This window comes from Megascapheus bottae, chromosome 3 (assembly GCF_031878675.1).
Source record: "Megascapheus bottae isolate mThoBot1 chromosome 3, mThoBot2.hap1, whole genome shotgun sequence".
NCBI classification, from domain to species: Eukaryota; Metazoa; Chordata; class Mammalia; order Rodentia; family Geomyidae; genus Megascapheus; species Megascapheus bottae.
The window spans coordinates 61,440,253-61,455,936 of NC_143511.1; the positions used below are offsets into that span (position 1 = coordinate 61,440,253).

General features: G+C 41.4%; 1 protein-coding gene across 1 annotated transcript in view; it reads left to right on the forward strand.

The window, feature by feature from the left end:
* Positions 1 to 15,684, forward strand: part of Frmpd1 (FERM and PDZ domain containing 1) — an 85,178-nt gene that overhangs the window by 29,042 nt on the left and 40,452 nt on the right. Inside the window, exon 2 of the mRNA XM_090330276.1 lies at positions 14,909 to 15,013. Within this exon, the coding sequence (XP_090186402.1) occupies positions 14,913 to 15,013 (101 nt within the window). The 5' untranslated portion in view covers positions 14,909 to 14,912. The remainder of the gene's footprint in view (positions 1 to 14,908; positions 15,014 to 15,684) is intronic.

Here is a 15,684-nt window from a genome sequence, read left to right on the forward strand (position 1 = left end):
TGTTATGAATCTTGTTGGAAAGAAATTACAGAAGGGAAGGGCAGTAGAGGAAGCACTAGATGGCATGAGGTACTCTTCCAAAATAATAAATAAAATCATTTCATTTATATTTTTTGTCCTGAAACTTGAACTAAAGGTCCTGCATAGTCACTAGGCTTTTTTTTGCTTAAGCCGTGTTCTCTACCATTTGAGCAATGCTTCTGGTCCAGCATTTTGCTGGTTAATTGGTAAAGACTTTTCTGCCCAAACTGGCTTTCAACCACACTCTTTCAGGACTCAGTCTCCTGAATAACTTCGATACAGCTGTGAGTCACCAGAGCCTGACTCTTAGACTCTATATGGCCAAAAGTGAAATGACTTAGGGAGCTATTAACCTCCAGGTCTTATATAGCAGTATATTTAACCTGGGATACCTACGTGGTAATGAGAGATTTCAAACTTCCTCATAGGGTCCTGGTTGCAATTGTACTTTGAGGGTGATTGCATGCCATAAAAGAAAAAGTCTTCTTGACAGGCACCGATTTCCCATGCCTGTAATCCTAGCTACTCAGGCTGCTTAGATCTGAGGATCATGGTCCAAGCCAGCTAGCACAAGAAAGGCTGTGAGACCCTCATCTCCAATTAACTACCTAAAAACTGGGAGTAGAGTTTTGGCTCAAAGTGGTAGAGTGCTAGCCTTGAGCCGAAAAGCTCAGGGACAGCACCCATGCCGTGAGTTCAATGACTGACAGAAAAGGAGGGAAGGAAGGAAAGAAGGGGGGAAAAAGAAAGGGAGAAAAAGAAAAAAAACTTCATTCCTTTCCCAGAACTGTCATTTTCTGGCTAAAGCATGATATTACTTTTTTTTAGGTAACTCATCTTAGGGACATTCTTTCTAGGGAATTTGTGGAGAATGAGATGCTAGCCCATTATCTCTCAGTGGACTGTAATCACTGCAATGAACCAAGTCAACATCAAATGATTGATACTAGAAATGTAAATATGAGTTTCCCTGAAAAGATTCATCAATGACATCAATGCTGTTTTCTTTGGGCTTAGGAGGTGCAAGAATAAAGCTACTTACTGTTTGATCTTACCATTGCATTCCAGACATCCATAGTCTTGCCATTATTAATTCAACAAACACTGATTGAACTCAAGGCATTCTACCAGGTCTTACAGGGATTGCACTTTTCTCATCTCCTCAAGGAGTTTACAATATAGAGTACAGAAAAAAAAAAAAAGACCTGAATCCATGTTAGGTTAGAAAAGCAATAGCACTGTGGAGACTAAGACAGGAGGAGTATTAATTCAAGACCAGCCTGAGCTATATAGTAAGTCCCTATCTCAAAGGACGAAAACAAAAAAAGAGAAGGAAGAGAAAGGAAAAGAAAAGAAGAAAGGAGGGAAAGAAAGGGAAAGGTAAAAAGAAAAACACAAGGCACAGATGAACAGAGGAACAGATGAGCTAGTTATAGGCTGAATTGGGGAACAAGACCCTATAGCAGCACTGAGATGAAGAGTCTTCATGAGGTGGGGATGTGGAGATAAAGGAACCCTGTTGCACTGTTGATAGGAATATAAACTAGTACAACCACTCTGGACAGCAGTTTGGATGTTTCTGAGAAAACTAAACATAGATCTTCCTTATATCCCAGTCATGCCACTCCTGGGCATCTAGCCAGAACATTACCATAAAGACACTTGTACATCCATGTTCATAGCTGCACTAGTCACAGTAGCCAAGTTGTAGGAACAGCCCAGACGACCTGAAATAGATAAGTGGATCAAAACAAGGTGGTACATGTACGCAATGCAATTTTACACAGCCATTAGAAAAATAAGATTGTTATTTGTAGGAAAATGGATGGACCTAGAACAAATCATGTTAAGTAAGGTACCTAGCCCTGATTTCAAGCCCCATGGATGGCCAAAAACAAACAACAACAAAAAAAGAAAAGAAAAGAAAGAAAAAGAGAAAGAAAGAGGAAGGTCTTCGTTTCTTAGAACTGTCAAACTATATAGGTCTCTAGGCATTCACATACAGGGAGGCCAAAGGAGTATACTCTTGGGAGAGGATCAGAAAGGCACAATGCCTATGTGCATCTGATCATGAATTGTTAACAACAACAAAGAAACAAAGAGATAAAGAAATTTAAAGAAGAAAGAAAAAATCCTCAGCTGAGCGCTGATGGCTCACCCCTGTAATCCTAGCCTACTCAGGAGATCTGAGATCTTGGTTAAAAGCCAGCAAGAGTCTCCATGAGACTCATCTCCAGTTGAAACCACCAGAAAACTGGAAGTGGTACTGTGGTTCAAGTGGTAGAGCGCTACCCTTGAGCCAAAGAGCTCAGGGACAATGCCCAGGCCCAGAGCCCCACAATCAAACAGAAAAAAAAGAAAAAAGGAAAATCCTCATGAGACATGATAGACCAGTTGCCAAGAACCTGTTCTGGATGTGATAGGGCATAAATTGATATTGAAGGTTAAATAAGATTGAGTTAGTCCCAGAAAATGTGATCATGAACAAGCTAGAACTACCTACAGCTTTTGTGAAGCATAAAGAAGACACTTGCACATTCATGTTCTTTGCTGCACTATTCACAGTAGCCAAGCTGTGGAAACACCTCAGATACCTTACAATATGTGAATGGATAAAAAAAATCTGGTACCTATGCACAATGGAATTTTACACAGCCATTAGAAAGAATAAAATAATGTCACTTGTAGAGAAATAGATAAATCATGTTAAGGGAGGTAAGTTGAGCTCAGAGAGACCAACACCCCATGTTTTCTCTCATGTGGAAGCCAGATCTAAAATCAATGGGACATAGTAAATTATACAGAACTCTAGGCATTCACTCACAGCGAGACTAAAGATGGATATTCCTGAGAGGAACACAAAGGCAGTTCTTTTTCTTCATGCTTATTTTGTTTTGTTTTTTTTTGTGTTGTTTGTTCATTTATCTGTCATTAGAAGGGTTGTGGGGAGGCACAGAAGTGGAGAGACAAAAGTGAACAAATGTGGCAGTGGTACTCACCAGACATTGTACGAAAATGAACTATACAATTTGTGGGTGGGGATGGGAGAGAAAACTGGGAGCAAGGGAAGGAGTGACATTGTCCAAAAGAACAGTCCTCATGGGCGTGGCTCCAAGTGGTAAAGCACTAGTCTCGAGGCAAAAGAACTCAGGGGCAGCACCCAGACCTAGTTCAAGCCTACAGCTGACAAACAAACAAATAGAAATATACTAATGAGTATATGTAACTTGAACCCCTCTGTGCATTACCTTCATAATAACAATAAAAAATATAAAAGGAGCATTATATGACAAGAGATGAGTAGGGTCTTAAGTTCCTCTTGACCACTAAAGTGGTCACCTCGCTAAGCCTCAGGTTCTTTGTCCTGAAAATGGAGTTCTAGAGGACCCGCATTCAGAGTTGTCATGAGCGGTAATTAAATGTTTGTTTTGTCGGTTGTGGAGGTTGCCCTCCGGGCCTCAAAGCTAGTGTTCTACCACTTAGAGTCATACTCCACTTCCAGTTTTCTGGTGGTCAATTGGAGATAAGAGTCTCACAGACTTTTTTTGCCCTAGCTGGCTTGGAATTTCCATCCTCAAATCTCAGCCTCCTGAGTAGCTAGGATTATAGGCGTGAGCCACCAGTGCCTGGCTAAATGTTTTAAGTGAAAATATTCCTTTCTCCCTGTTAGGCTTTGGATATGAAGTGATACTCAGAAGGCTCGTGTTGCCAGCTGAGGGCAAGTGAGGATAGTGACTGGACCCTGAGAGCTCTGACCTAATCAGTGGATTAATCCCTTGATGGATTCATAATATTATGGTATTATTAGGACCAGGTAAGGAAGGGGTCCTCCTTGTAAAGTTTCCTCTGCACCATGGTGCTTCTTTCCTTCGTGGCCTCCATGAGGTGAGCAGCTTTGCTTGGCTACACCCACCTTGCCACCATGAGATTTTACCTCATCACTGACCCATAACAATGGAGCCAGCCCATCATGGACAGAAACCACTGAAACTGTGATCCAAAATGGATTCTTACTTCCTTAAGATGTTTGCCCAGGTATTTTGTCACAGCAACAAGAAATTGACTAATACACGATCCTTCCCCAAACTGGTCAAGAGAACAGTTTTTTTTTTCTTGTGAGTCCTGGGGCTTGAATTCGGGGCCTGAGCACTGTCCTTGGGCTTTCCTCAAGGCTAGCTAGCGCTCCACTGCTGGAGCCATAGCACCACTTCCAGCTTTTCTATATATGTGGTACCGAGGAATCAAACACATTTCATGCATGCTAGGCAAGCACTCTACCACTAGGCCAAACTCCCGGCCCTAAGAGAACAGTCTTTTGAAGCAGTGATGGGTGAGGGTTGGATATTTGAAAAGAAGTTGAGTTTTTAGAGAGGGAAAGGGAATTTCTGAATGGCTTGGGGAAGTGACAAGATAAATAGAATTTTACAATCTGCACCTACTTGGAGAAATTCAATGAGAGGAGAAAGGAGATGAAATAGAGGCTGAATAACTTGTGTACTTTTAGTATTCTTTATGGACAAAGCCAGAGAGGAATCCAGCACCCCTATTCCCAGCTTGGTGCTCTTCTCAGTTGTCCCTTAGGTTTTTATCATCAAGAGTGATGTTTGAAATACAATTTCAAGGCAACTTGAGACCTACTGAATCAGAAACAACCCATCTTTTAATCAGCTCTCAAGGTGCTTTAATGGTTTTACTAAGAAGGAATAAGGGGAAAATAAGAAATTCCTTGCTAGAGCTGGACTGTTACAGCTATGAAGGGATCACTTGATCCCGGCAAGAGATGCTGGATCCCAGAGATAAAGATTTTTCCTTTCTTTTTAAATATTAAAATGTAATCTATATGCCATAAAATCAACTCTTTCAAATCAGTTAGTAGTTGTTAGCATATTCACAAGATTGTGCAATTATCACTTCTAAATTTAGAACATTTTCCTCATGCCCCCAAAGCATAGCAGTCAACTCCTGGCTCCCCTTCTCTATAACCCAGGCAACTGCTAATCAGTTCTACCTCTGTGGATTTGCCTGTTCTGCACATTCATATAAATGTGATCATTTGCATGAGAACCCTTACTGTCTGGCTTCCTTCACTTAGCATGTGTTTGAGGTTTCTCTGTATTAGAGAATGTGTCAGGGACTGAACTCCTTTTTATGTTAGAACAAAATTTTGTATTCTTCAAACTTTTGTCTCAGACATCTTTGGTCACATAACTAAGTTCATACTAGCTCAGAAAAAGAGACTGAAGTCTTTAATTCCTATTTCCTATTTCTTGTTTGAAGAACAGAAAATCTCTCTTGCTGAAACTTAAAAAAAAAAAAGAGGTTACATCTGGGCACCTTTTTGTAGAACTTGATAGCTTTCAAGCCATTGTCACAGAGAAGGGGCAGTAAGCCTTTCACCAGTGCTGGTACATAGCTGCCAGGGATCAACATGATCATTTTTATGAATGAGAAAACTTGGCTGAGAAGGGAGTGGTCTGAGCCAGCCATGTGCTCCCATGCCCATTCAATGAAGTGTCAGGCAGGAAGTTGGGGGTAGGCAGAGGAAGTTGCATCTGCAGAAGCATGAGAAACCAGGAGCTGTTTGGGGAACAGTAGGCAGGTAGGTAGTTCTATTTGAGTGTCTGGGGTGGGTGACAAGCAGGTAAGTAGAACTCAGATCACCAAGACTGATGGCCACCCCCAAGTAGCAGTGGAGTAGAATGGACCGGACCTGCTCTAATGACCAGAAGATTTAATCAGATTCTGCATTGCAGTTCTTCCATTTCTTTGCCGTTGTACTCTAGCCAAATTATTTAGCTTCTTCATGTCTCAGTTTCCTTTTTGTGAATGAAGGCTATTATATATATATATGATATATATTATATATATAAAGAGAGAGTTAGTGCTTTAACAAATTGGGGGATATGACTTAAATGATAGAGTGCTTGCCTGGCAAACATGAGGCTATGAGTTCAAAACCCTAGTATGTCAAAAACAACAACAAAAGCTAAACACATGTAAATTGTTAAGCCTAGTACCCAGTACATGGTAGCATGGCTGGAACTAATTCTTGAGCTAAGACTTTATTCTAAAAACGAAGGGAATGTTGAAATGGAAGTGTTATGGTTAGAGCCACATGTTACATGGGGTTGGCAGCCCTATGGAGGATAGATCAGAGGAAGGTGAAGCCTGGAGATTGGCTGGGAGGTTATTAGACTATTTCAGACATAAAGTACCAACTAGGAGAAGAGGAGATGAGAGATGAACACAACTGGGACAACTGGGGAACTGGCTCATGGGGGACATGAAACAGAGTGAATGTCCAGGACCGTTCTCAGTTTTTCACTTGGGCAGCTGCAGAAGTTAAGCCATCTTTGTCAACAAGATGTTTCTCCTTGATGGGGACAGTTTGAGGAATGGAGCAGAAAAAGAGGTGTATGAATTCTGTTTTAGGTGTAGTGGCTCAAGTGCCTCTGGACCCTGTTGGCAGAGATATGAAAGAGGCAACTGGTTCTCAGAGCATTTGGAATTGTTGGTGTGGTGGTTGTCTATGGAGAGCGCTAAGAGAAGTGAGCCCCAAACTTTACTCTCCATTGGAATCACTTGAGGGGAGGATATCTTTCTTTTTTTCCAGTCCTAGGGCTTGAACTCGGGCCTGAGTATTGTCCTTGGGCTTTCTCAAGGCTAGCGCTCTACCACTTGAGCCACAGCCCTACTTCCAGCTTTTTTCTATGTATGTGGTACCGAGGAATTGAACCTGGGTCTTTGTGCATGCTAGGCAAGCACTCTACCACTAGGCCAAACTCCCAGCCCTGGGGGAAGGGTATCTTTAAAACTGTCAGGGTCTGGCATCCACAAAAATTCTAATTCAATTGGTTAGGATGTTATCTGGGAGTTTTAAAAGCTTCCAGGGTAATTCTAATGTGTAGCAAAGTTTGGGAATCACAGGCTTAGAAATTCTTGATACCGTTTCCTTTTTTCAAATAAAAAAGAAGTTGAGAACTAAACCCTAGCATTGAGGATGCTAAGGAGTTTGCCAAGAAGGCCGGAGAAGGGACTAGGCAGATGTCACATGAGCCCAGGAAGAAAACTGAAAAGTTTGAACACTTCTATTTCAGTTAGTGTAAGAAGAAAGGCTAGTTTGTGTTGCTCCTCTCCTCTCCGGGGCAGCAACACGGGAACGGGGAGGGACACACAGGGCCAGCCTGTAGTCCCCCGGGAGCCGAGCGAGATGGTAAGTGTCGAAGACCCAGCCCTCCCCCAATCACCGGGGAAGAAAAAACCACGCTGAGTCAGAAGCAGTGTTAACCATGAAAGCGCATCAGATCTCTCTGCTGATCTCTGCTGATCTCTCGTTCTCTCTGATGCTCTCCTCTCTTTATTGCGTCAGACAATTAGTTATATACTGTTAGGGTAGGAGAAGGTGGGCACTGGGAATCTAGCCAATAGGAAGAGGGCCCCTGTGCTACCACTAAGGATCTGGGTGGGGCTTTCAGGTACTGGGCAGGACAGGTGCAGGAAAGCTCACGAGACTTGAGCTGCTGCGAGACCCGCGAAACTGCGGGGGGTTCAATCGAGTCACATACACAGAGATGCCTTAGGAGAGGTATGCAAAAGACCGAATGCCTGGTCAAAGCCCTTTAATTGCAGCTGAGCCAGAATCAGGCCTCAGAGATGGAGGCTAGGCCCCAACAAGTTTGGTCACTTATATATCATTATTGAAAATCTAGATATTGGGAAGTAGTGCTGTGGCTCAAAGTGGTAGGGTGGAAGCCTTGAGCTGAAGAGCTCAGGACAGTACCGGGCCCAGAGTTTAAGCCCCATGATCGACCAAAAATAAATAAATAAATAAAAATCTAGATATTTGTCATGGATTTTGGTTTTTTGTTTGTGATTTTTCTCATATCAACAGTTGTTTTATATCCTTGGATTGTGTATAGATTGGAGATTAAGTATTGTAGGTTGTATTTTGTGTTCCATTTATTCATTTACCCCTTATTCAGTTTTAACAAAAACGTTATTGAATTTGTTGGATGTTAGGAACTTAGAGAGACAAAGATGAACAATACCAAAACAACAACAAAAACCCCACACCCAAACTCTCTTTCTAGAGTGTTTTTGATCAGCATACAACTTGGATTAATCTCTCTTCCTAAATCCTAGAGAATCAGATTTAGAAGGCACATATGGATTTACTTTCCATCCAGTCTTTTTTGTTTTGAGGAGAGGGTCTCACTATGTAACCTAGGTCGTCCTAAAATTCCTTGCCTCATCCTCCTTCTTTAGTTTCTTGAATGCTAGGATTATGGGCTTACTAAGTACTAATCACTCCCAGTATCCCTTCTGATCTTCATAGTTCCATAGGGCCACTAACCTGCTGATATTTTTTGTATTCTCCTGAATCTTGGTGATGAGAAACTCTTTCTCTAATAATGAACCCAGTGCAGTTGGTTTGTTGTTGTTGGTCAGTTGTGGGACTTAGACTTTAGGACCTGGGTGCCATCCCTGTGCTCTTTTGCTCAAGGATAATGCTGCTCTATTACTTTGAGTGGCAGCTCTAGTTCTGGTTTTCTAATGGTTAATTGGAGATAAGAGTCTCATGGATAATCCTAGCTACTCTGGAGACAAGAATCTCATGCATAATCCTAGCTACTCAGGAGACGGAGATCTGAGGATCACCAGTCAAAGCCAGCCCTGGCAATACAAAGCCCAAAGCCCAGAGACTCTTATCTCCAATTAATCACTAGAAAATGGGAAGTGGGACTATGGTTCTAGGGTAGGCTGGTAGCCTTGAGCTGAAGGGCTCAAGGATAGCGCCCAGGCCTGAGTTCAAGCCCCATGACACCCCACCCCCCCAAAAAAAAAGTCTCATGGATTTTCCTGCTCACGCAGGTTTTGAACCATGATTGTCAGATCTCTGCCTCCTGAGAAGCTAGGATTACCTGTGGGATCCACCAGTTCTCAGAACCAATGCAGTTTTGTGAGGTTCTTTGTTGCTGTTTTTGGTTTGTTAGTTTTTGTTTTTTGTTTTTGCCAGTCCTGAGGCTTGAACTCAGGGCCTGGACACTGTCCATTCTCAAGAATACCCCCTACCACTTTGAGCCACAGCACCACTTCTGGCTTTTTCTGAGTATGTGGTCCTGAGGAATTGAACCCAGGACTTCATGCATATTAGGCAAGCAGTCTACCACTAGGCCACACTCCCAGCTCCCCAATGAAATTTTGATAGCTCTGATTATGAAAAATCTTTTACGAGGTGGGTACATGGGTAAATGTTCAAGCTGAATAATTGATACATGGAGATCTGTAATAATATTCTGTTTTTTGGTGCATGTTTAATTTTATTAAGAAATATTAAAGGACAAAGTTTCTTACGAAGTCAAACTTATTCCGGTACTTAAGGTTTTCTTACATTCTCCTAAGTCTTTACAATAGGATAATTTTTCTTAGGTTATTCTCCTGTTTTCTAAAGTTTAGTACCATTGTACTACCTGCAGACACTCATGTTTTCAGTTCTCCCTGTCTATGTTTAGCTCTCATTTTTTTATTCATGTTGCGATACACTGGCCAGCAATTCTAATGTTGGAACAAATACCATATTTTAAAAAATAGAATGCTCTGACTTTTCTTTCTAAAATAACACTAGATTTTCTGGTATTTCTGTTTAACTTTTTTGGTTTTGGGGTTTTTTTTTGTTTTTTTTTTTTTTGCCAGTCCTGGGGCATGGACAACTTTTATGATTTTATTGTTTGTTTTCTTGTGCTAGGACCCAGGCTTGCATTCAGGACCTAAAGCTCTTACTTAGCTTTCTTGCTTATGGCTGGCACTCTTCCACTACTGCTGTGCCTCCAGTCCAGCATTTTGTTAATTGGAGCTAAGAGTCTCATAGACATTTCTGCCTGTCTCATAGACATTTCTGAGATCCTCTAGATCCCAGCCTCCTGAGTATCTACAGTTGTCGACATTAGCATCTAGCTTTTCTTTAATCAATAAAAATTAATTACAGACAACGAATGACTTCAAGCTTCTTGAGATCATTTGCCTCGTTTCTTTTTTCCCCCCTCGTTTTTTCTCCCTCTCGTCTCTCTTTCTTTCCCTTTCCTCTCTCTTCTCTCTCTCTTCCCTCCGCCCTCCTCTCCTCTCTTCCCCCATCTAGTAACCAAACCCAGGATCGTTTGTGTGTGTGTGTGTGTGTGTGTGTGTGTGTGTGTGTGTGTGTGTGTGTGTGTTTACTGGTCCTAGAACTTGAACTCAGGGCCTGAGAACTGTCCCTGAGCTTTTTGCTCAAGATTAGCATTCCACCACTTGAGCCACAGCTCCACTGTCAGCCTCTTTGGTAGTCAATTGGAAAGAATAGCCTCATGGATTTTCTTGCCCAGGCTGGGAACAATAGTGAATGACAGAACCATTATACCAGATGATTTCTTGGCAGCAGAATGGTGGAGAAGATTGGGGATTATCTGTGCTCTTACTTTGTTCCATTAGCCCAGCCAATCCAGAGGCTAATAAGAAAGCCATTAGCAGGTCATTCTCTTTGACTTTAATTTCTCCTCCTTAGACCTTGCTGAGTCAGGAAGCACATTTAATGGCTTGGGTGATGTAGCCATTTATTTGGTCTTTGGAAGTTTCTGAATGGAGGCATATACTTATCCACAGTCAGGATATATAATGCAAATTAATTCTTTTAATAATTAGAGTCATATATGTTTATAGGAATGAGTTACCTAAATTGTATTTGGCAGCAGTTTCTCTAAAGATCCTCTGTAAGAAACCACTGCCGCTGGCCTACCTTCAGCAGGAATTGGAAGGCTTGCTGGTCTCTATCCCTAGAGGTGTCTGAAATCCCTACATCATTCAGAGACTGAAAATGATGTACAGGTTAGAAATTCTGCCCTGCCTCTGAAGTATTTCAAAGATGGTGTGGGGGGGGATGGAGGGGTACTGGAGTTTGGAAGCTGCTTCATGCCTGCTTGGCTTGCTTGCTGACACTCTGTCTTCCAGCTCAGATTTTTGCTGGTTATTTTGGGAATGGTCCTGTGGACTTTTCTGCCTAGCTGACTTCAAACTGAGATGCTCTGAATCTCAGGCTCCGAGTGGCATGATTACAGGTGTGAGTTACACAAAAGTCTGGTGATAGATTTATTGAACAAATTATGGTGAAAGAAAATACTTCGATAAAGCCATTTGAAATGATGGTAAAAATGCTTAGATATTAATATCAATTATATTTATGAAACTGTACATGAGGAAAATCTAAAATCTCACTTTGATTTAAAAATACGTACATGTGTAAGCACGGAAAAAGTAACAGTTGCTAACTTGGGAAGTGTGATTATGAATGATTTTTATTTTCATGATGTATTCTGTATGCTTTACCATAAATATGCATTACTTTGATATTAAAATAACTTGTTGTTTTAGTAAGGGCTTTTAATAGAAATCAACAACCTAACCTCTTAGAAACAATCTCTTTCAGCTCTTCTAATATTTCAACCCATCTGGTATTTTCTTGAGAAATTTGCTTCAGTTAAAGTAATCCAACTTTTTAATTTTAGACACTAATCATTATAGTAGATAAGGATTCAACTATTTTGTCACCATAGTTTTTAATCATACTCTCCTGCTATCATATTGCATCTTTTGAAATTACTTTTCAGTGATTATTATAAGAATGTGAATGTTTTGTTGCTGAGCAAGGAGTAAACTGTAATTTTGTTTCTTATATTATCTTTTACATTTCTTGGATTTCACACAGCTTTTGTTTTGGTTTGCTAAGTTCTTCATGTGCTTAATTCTTTCCCACATTGTTTACCAGCTTCTTAGGGAAATTTTCTGCACAAAGAAATCAGATCATCTATCTACTTCTATTTCTTTTTCCTAAGACATCTCCTTTAAGCAACTAGTCTCTGTGGGTTGCTCTTCAGGCCTTTGGTGCAGGCATAACTATGTCATTGTCATCTTCGGTGCTTTCTTTGCCTCTTGTATTTCATCGTCAATTTGTTTATCTCTTTATTTCTTTCTTTTACTTCCTTTTTTGTTTGTTTGTTTGTGGGTCATGGGGCTTGGACTCTAGGCCTGGGCACTGTCCCTGAGCTCTTCAGTTCAAGGCTACTGCCCTACCCCTTGAGCCATAGCCCCACTTCCCATTTTCTAGTGATTAAGTGGAGATAAGAGTCTCACAGTCTTTTGTGCCCAGGCTGGCTTTGAACTGCAATCCTCAGATCTAGATCTCAGCCTCCGGAGTAATTAGGATTATAAGCATGAGCCATCTTGCCCAGCTTACTTCCTTGTTTTGAAGAAGCACATCATCTAACATCCTGAGAAAAAATGAATGAGACTTCAGTATTATAGACCTAACTGTGTGAACATGTTTTTACTACTGCTTGATAATTTGGATATAGAATTCTAAATGGAAAATTATTTTCCATTGTTCTTACTACATCTAATGCCATTTTATTCTCAATCATTTATAATTGTTCTGATTTTTTTTCCTTTGAACACTTAGAAATTATTTTCTGTGTTTAGTTTTTAATTTTTTTATAGTGCTGTTTCTTGCTGAATGTGGAGCAATTATAGATTGGGGAGATAAATTATCTCACTGTGTACCTTGGTTAACTTCAAATTTGTAATCCTGCTGCCTCAGCCTTCAGAAGAGCTGGGATTTACAAGAATGGGCACCACTGTACCCAGTTTAGATATTCGGATGTTTTAGTTATTTCTTCTGGAACTGTAGGCTCTTTAGGGGAATTTCATTGAATTCTTGTCAGTTTCCTTACCTCTACTTCATTCATTCATTCATTCATTCATTCATTTATGTGTGAGTCCTCAAGGCCTTGCACTTCTCGAGGATGTTGCTCTACCTCTTGAACCACACTTCCACTTCCAACTTTTTTTTTCTAGTGAATTGATGATGAGAATCTCACAAACTTTTCTTCCTGGGGCTGGCTTTGAACCTTGATGCTCAAATCTCAGCTTTCTGGGTAGCTAGGATTACAGGCATGAGGACCTGGCAAATTTTCATTCATCTTTACTTCTGAACCTTACATAAAGTGAATCTCGGGCCTTTTAGATTGATACTATACATTTATTGTAATTTTTTGTCTTGTCTTTTTTGGTTCTGAGGATCGAACCCAGGATGTTGTACTTGCTTGGCAATCACTTTGCCACTGAGCTATATCCCAGCCCTATTTTTCAGTTTTCTGTGTTCGATTCTTGGCTGATCTTTCTGCAGTGTTTCATAGCCCATATTCTTCAGTTTTTAATTGAATTTTCATTCTATCTTTGTTTTAATTTGCTAGTGTACCTCCTTGTATAGGCATAAAGAAACTCCAGAAGGAAGAAAGCTGGAGAACAGTACAGGCAGGAGAGCTAGGCAGAGGGGGCAAGTCAAGATAGAAGGCAGATCTTTCCTTCTGTCCTACTGCGGTAAGGAACATTTAACATGAGCGTTCCCTCCTCACAAATATTTGTGTGTGTATGTGTATCTGTGTATATGCATGCACACATACATGTATCAGTAGTGTGGCTTGAACTGGGGGCCTCAAGTTCTCATTTGGGTTTTCCCAGTCAAGGCTGGTGTTCTACCACTTGAGCCACAGCTCCACTTCTAGCTTTTTGGTGGTTAATGATTAGCATCTCACTTACTTTGCTGCTTGTGCTTGCTTTGAACTAAGATCTTCAGATCTCAGCCTCCTGAGTAGCTAGGGTTATAGGCATGAACCAGTAGTGCCCACGTCTCTTCACAAAACTTTAGGTGCACTACTACCTGGTGAATGTAACTGTAACCCTGCTATACCTTACCCCGACAATTAAAAAATATATTTTAGGTGCATCCTACAATAACTATGTGTCTTTTTAATGAGCTAGTGTTGAACTAGACTAGTGAATTAATGATCTATTCAAAACTTAAATATAAAACATTGAACAAAAAAACAGCATTCAGAACATGCCTTAGAACATGATTAAGGATACTACTTTGTAGCCAGGTATGGTGGCTCAAGCCTATAATCCTAGCTACTCAAGAGGCTGAGATCTGAGGATCAAAGTTCGAAACCAGCCCAGACAATAAAGAATGAGAGACTCTTATCTCCACTTAATCACTAGAAAACAGGAAGTGGGGCTGTGGCTCAGGGGTAGGGCGGTAGCCTTGAGCTGAAGAGCTCAGGGACAGTGCCCAGACCTAGAGTCAAAGCCCCAGGACCCGCCCTCATCAAAAAAAAAAAAATGAATACTACTTTGTCCAGCTACCCAGGAGGCAGAGATCATAAAGACAGCAGGTCTGTCAGGGCAAAAAGTGAACAAGACCCCATCTCCACAAACAAGCCAGATGTAGCAGTACTTATAAATTTGGGCTATCCATAATCCCACATTTGTGGAACACCAGGATAGGAGGATTGTGGTCCAAGTCTGATCCTGGATAAAAGCAAGACCCTATCTGAAAACTAAAGCCTGGAGGTGTGGCTTAAGTGATAAAGCGCCCGCATGCAAGTGCAAAGTCCTAAGTTCAAACCCTAGTACTGCTGAAAGAAAGAAAGAAAGGAAATAAAAGAGAAAGCTGTCATGTACCATTAGCTCCTGATGCAAATAAAATTGGATCATGATGTGCTGGGAGGAGGCATGGGGGAGAGAGGCTGTGGATGTGGCTCGCTGTGGATCACAGTTACAAAGACTTGAAAAATTGTACCACTTGTGTGTAAAAACAAAGCATTGTTCCAAGAATGTTCCCTTTTTTATTTTGTGCGTGTGTGTGTGTGTGTGTGTGTGTGTGTGTGTGTGTGCATGTGTCTTTCATACAGAAGAGAGCACCGGTTATTTGCTCAGCTGGTCTTAAGGAGAAGCACAGGACAGCATCACAGAATCTTCCTTACAGCATTTTCCTTCGTTTCTTCTGAACTCTTCTTCCTTGCAGGTAAATGGAAGAGCTGGAGAACAGTTTACTCCAGACTGGGAAAGCACACCGGATAGAACAAATGGTGGCTCGCTGGCTGCGGCGCTCCCGAGATAGCTCGGCCCGGTAAGGCTCCTGGACTTGGAAGATTCCCATCTGTTCAGCCACTGTCCCTGGGGATGGAGGTCCTGGCCCTGGTAACACCTAGGGATGGCTGTCTCTGGCTTGCTTTGTTCTTATGCCATGTGGTGGGGGGCATGGAAGCAGGTCAGCAGTTGATTGGGCCAAGATGCCCTTCCTCTCTTTTATCAAACACACACACACACACACACACACACACACACACACACACACACACACACACACGTCATCTTAGCTGCTATCAGTCTGTTTGTGTCTATCCTTTCCCCTGTCCTTGTGTTTCTAGCAGCCGACTCTTCTCCATAGTCCTTATTTCATTCTTAGCAAAACAAAATGAAATCAAGTACAGATCTGATTTGACGGCTACAAGAGAACTTGAAAATATGCTGTTTCAAAGCCTTCATTTTCCATCTCAGATTTCCCATCTGGCCCTGCCACTGGGATGAAATATCCCCTGTCAGGTGTTTCTGAGACATCCATTCTTCCAGAACTGGAAACAGCTGCTCTCCTGCCCAGAGATAAACCACTTGCCAGCCAGCTTCTCTGAGAATAGGCTGAGGTGAGCTAAGGCTGGTAGAATTAGCCCTGCTTTACAGGAGTAGCTCAGAGAGTGACTTGTTTAGGACTACTTTCATTTCTTTTCTTTTCTTTTTTTC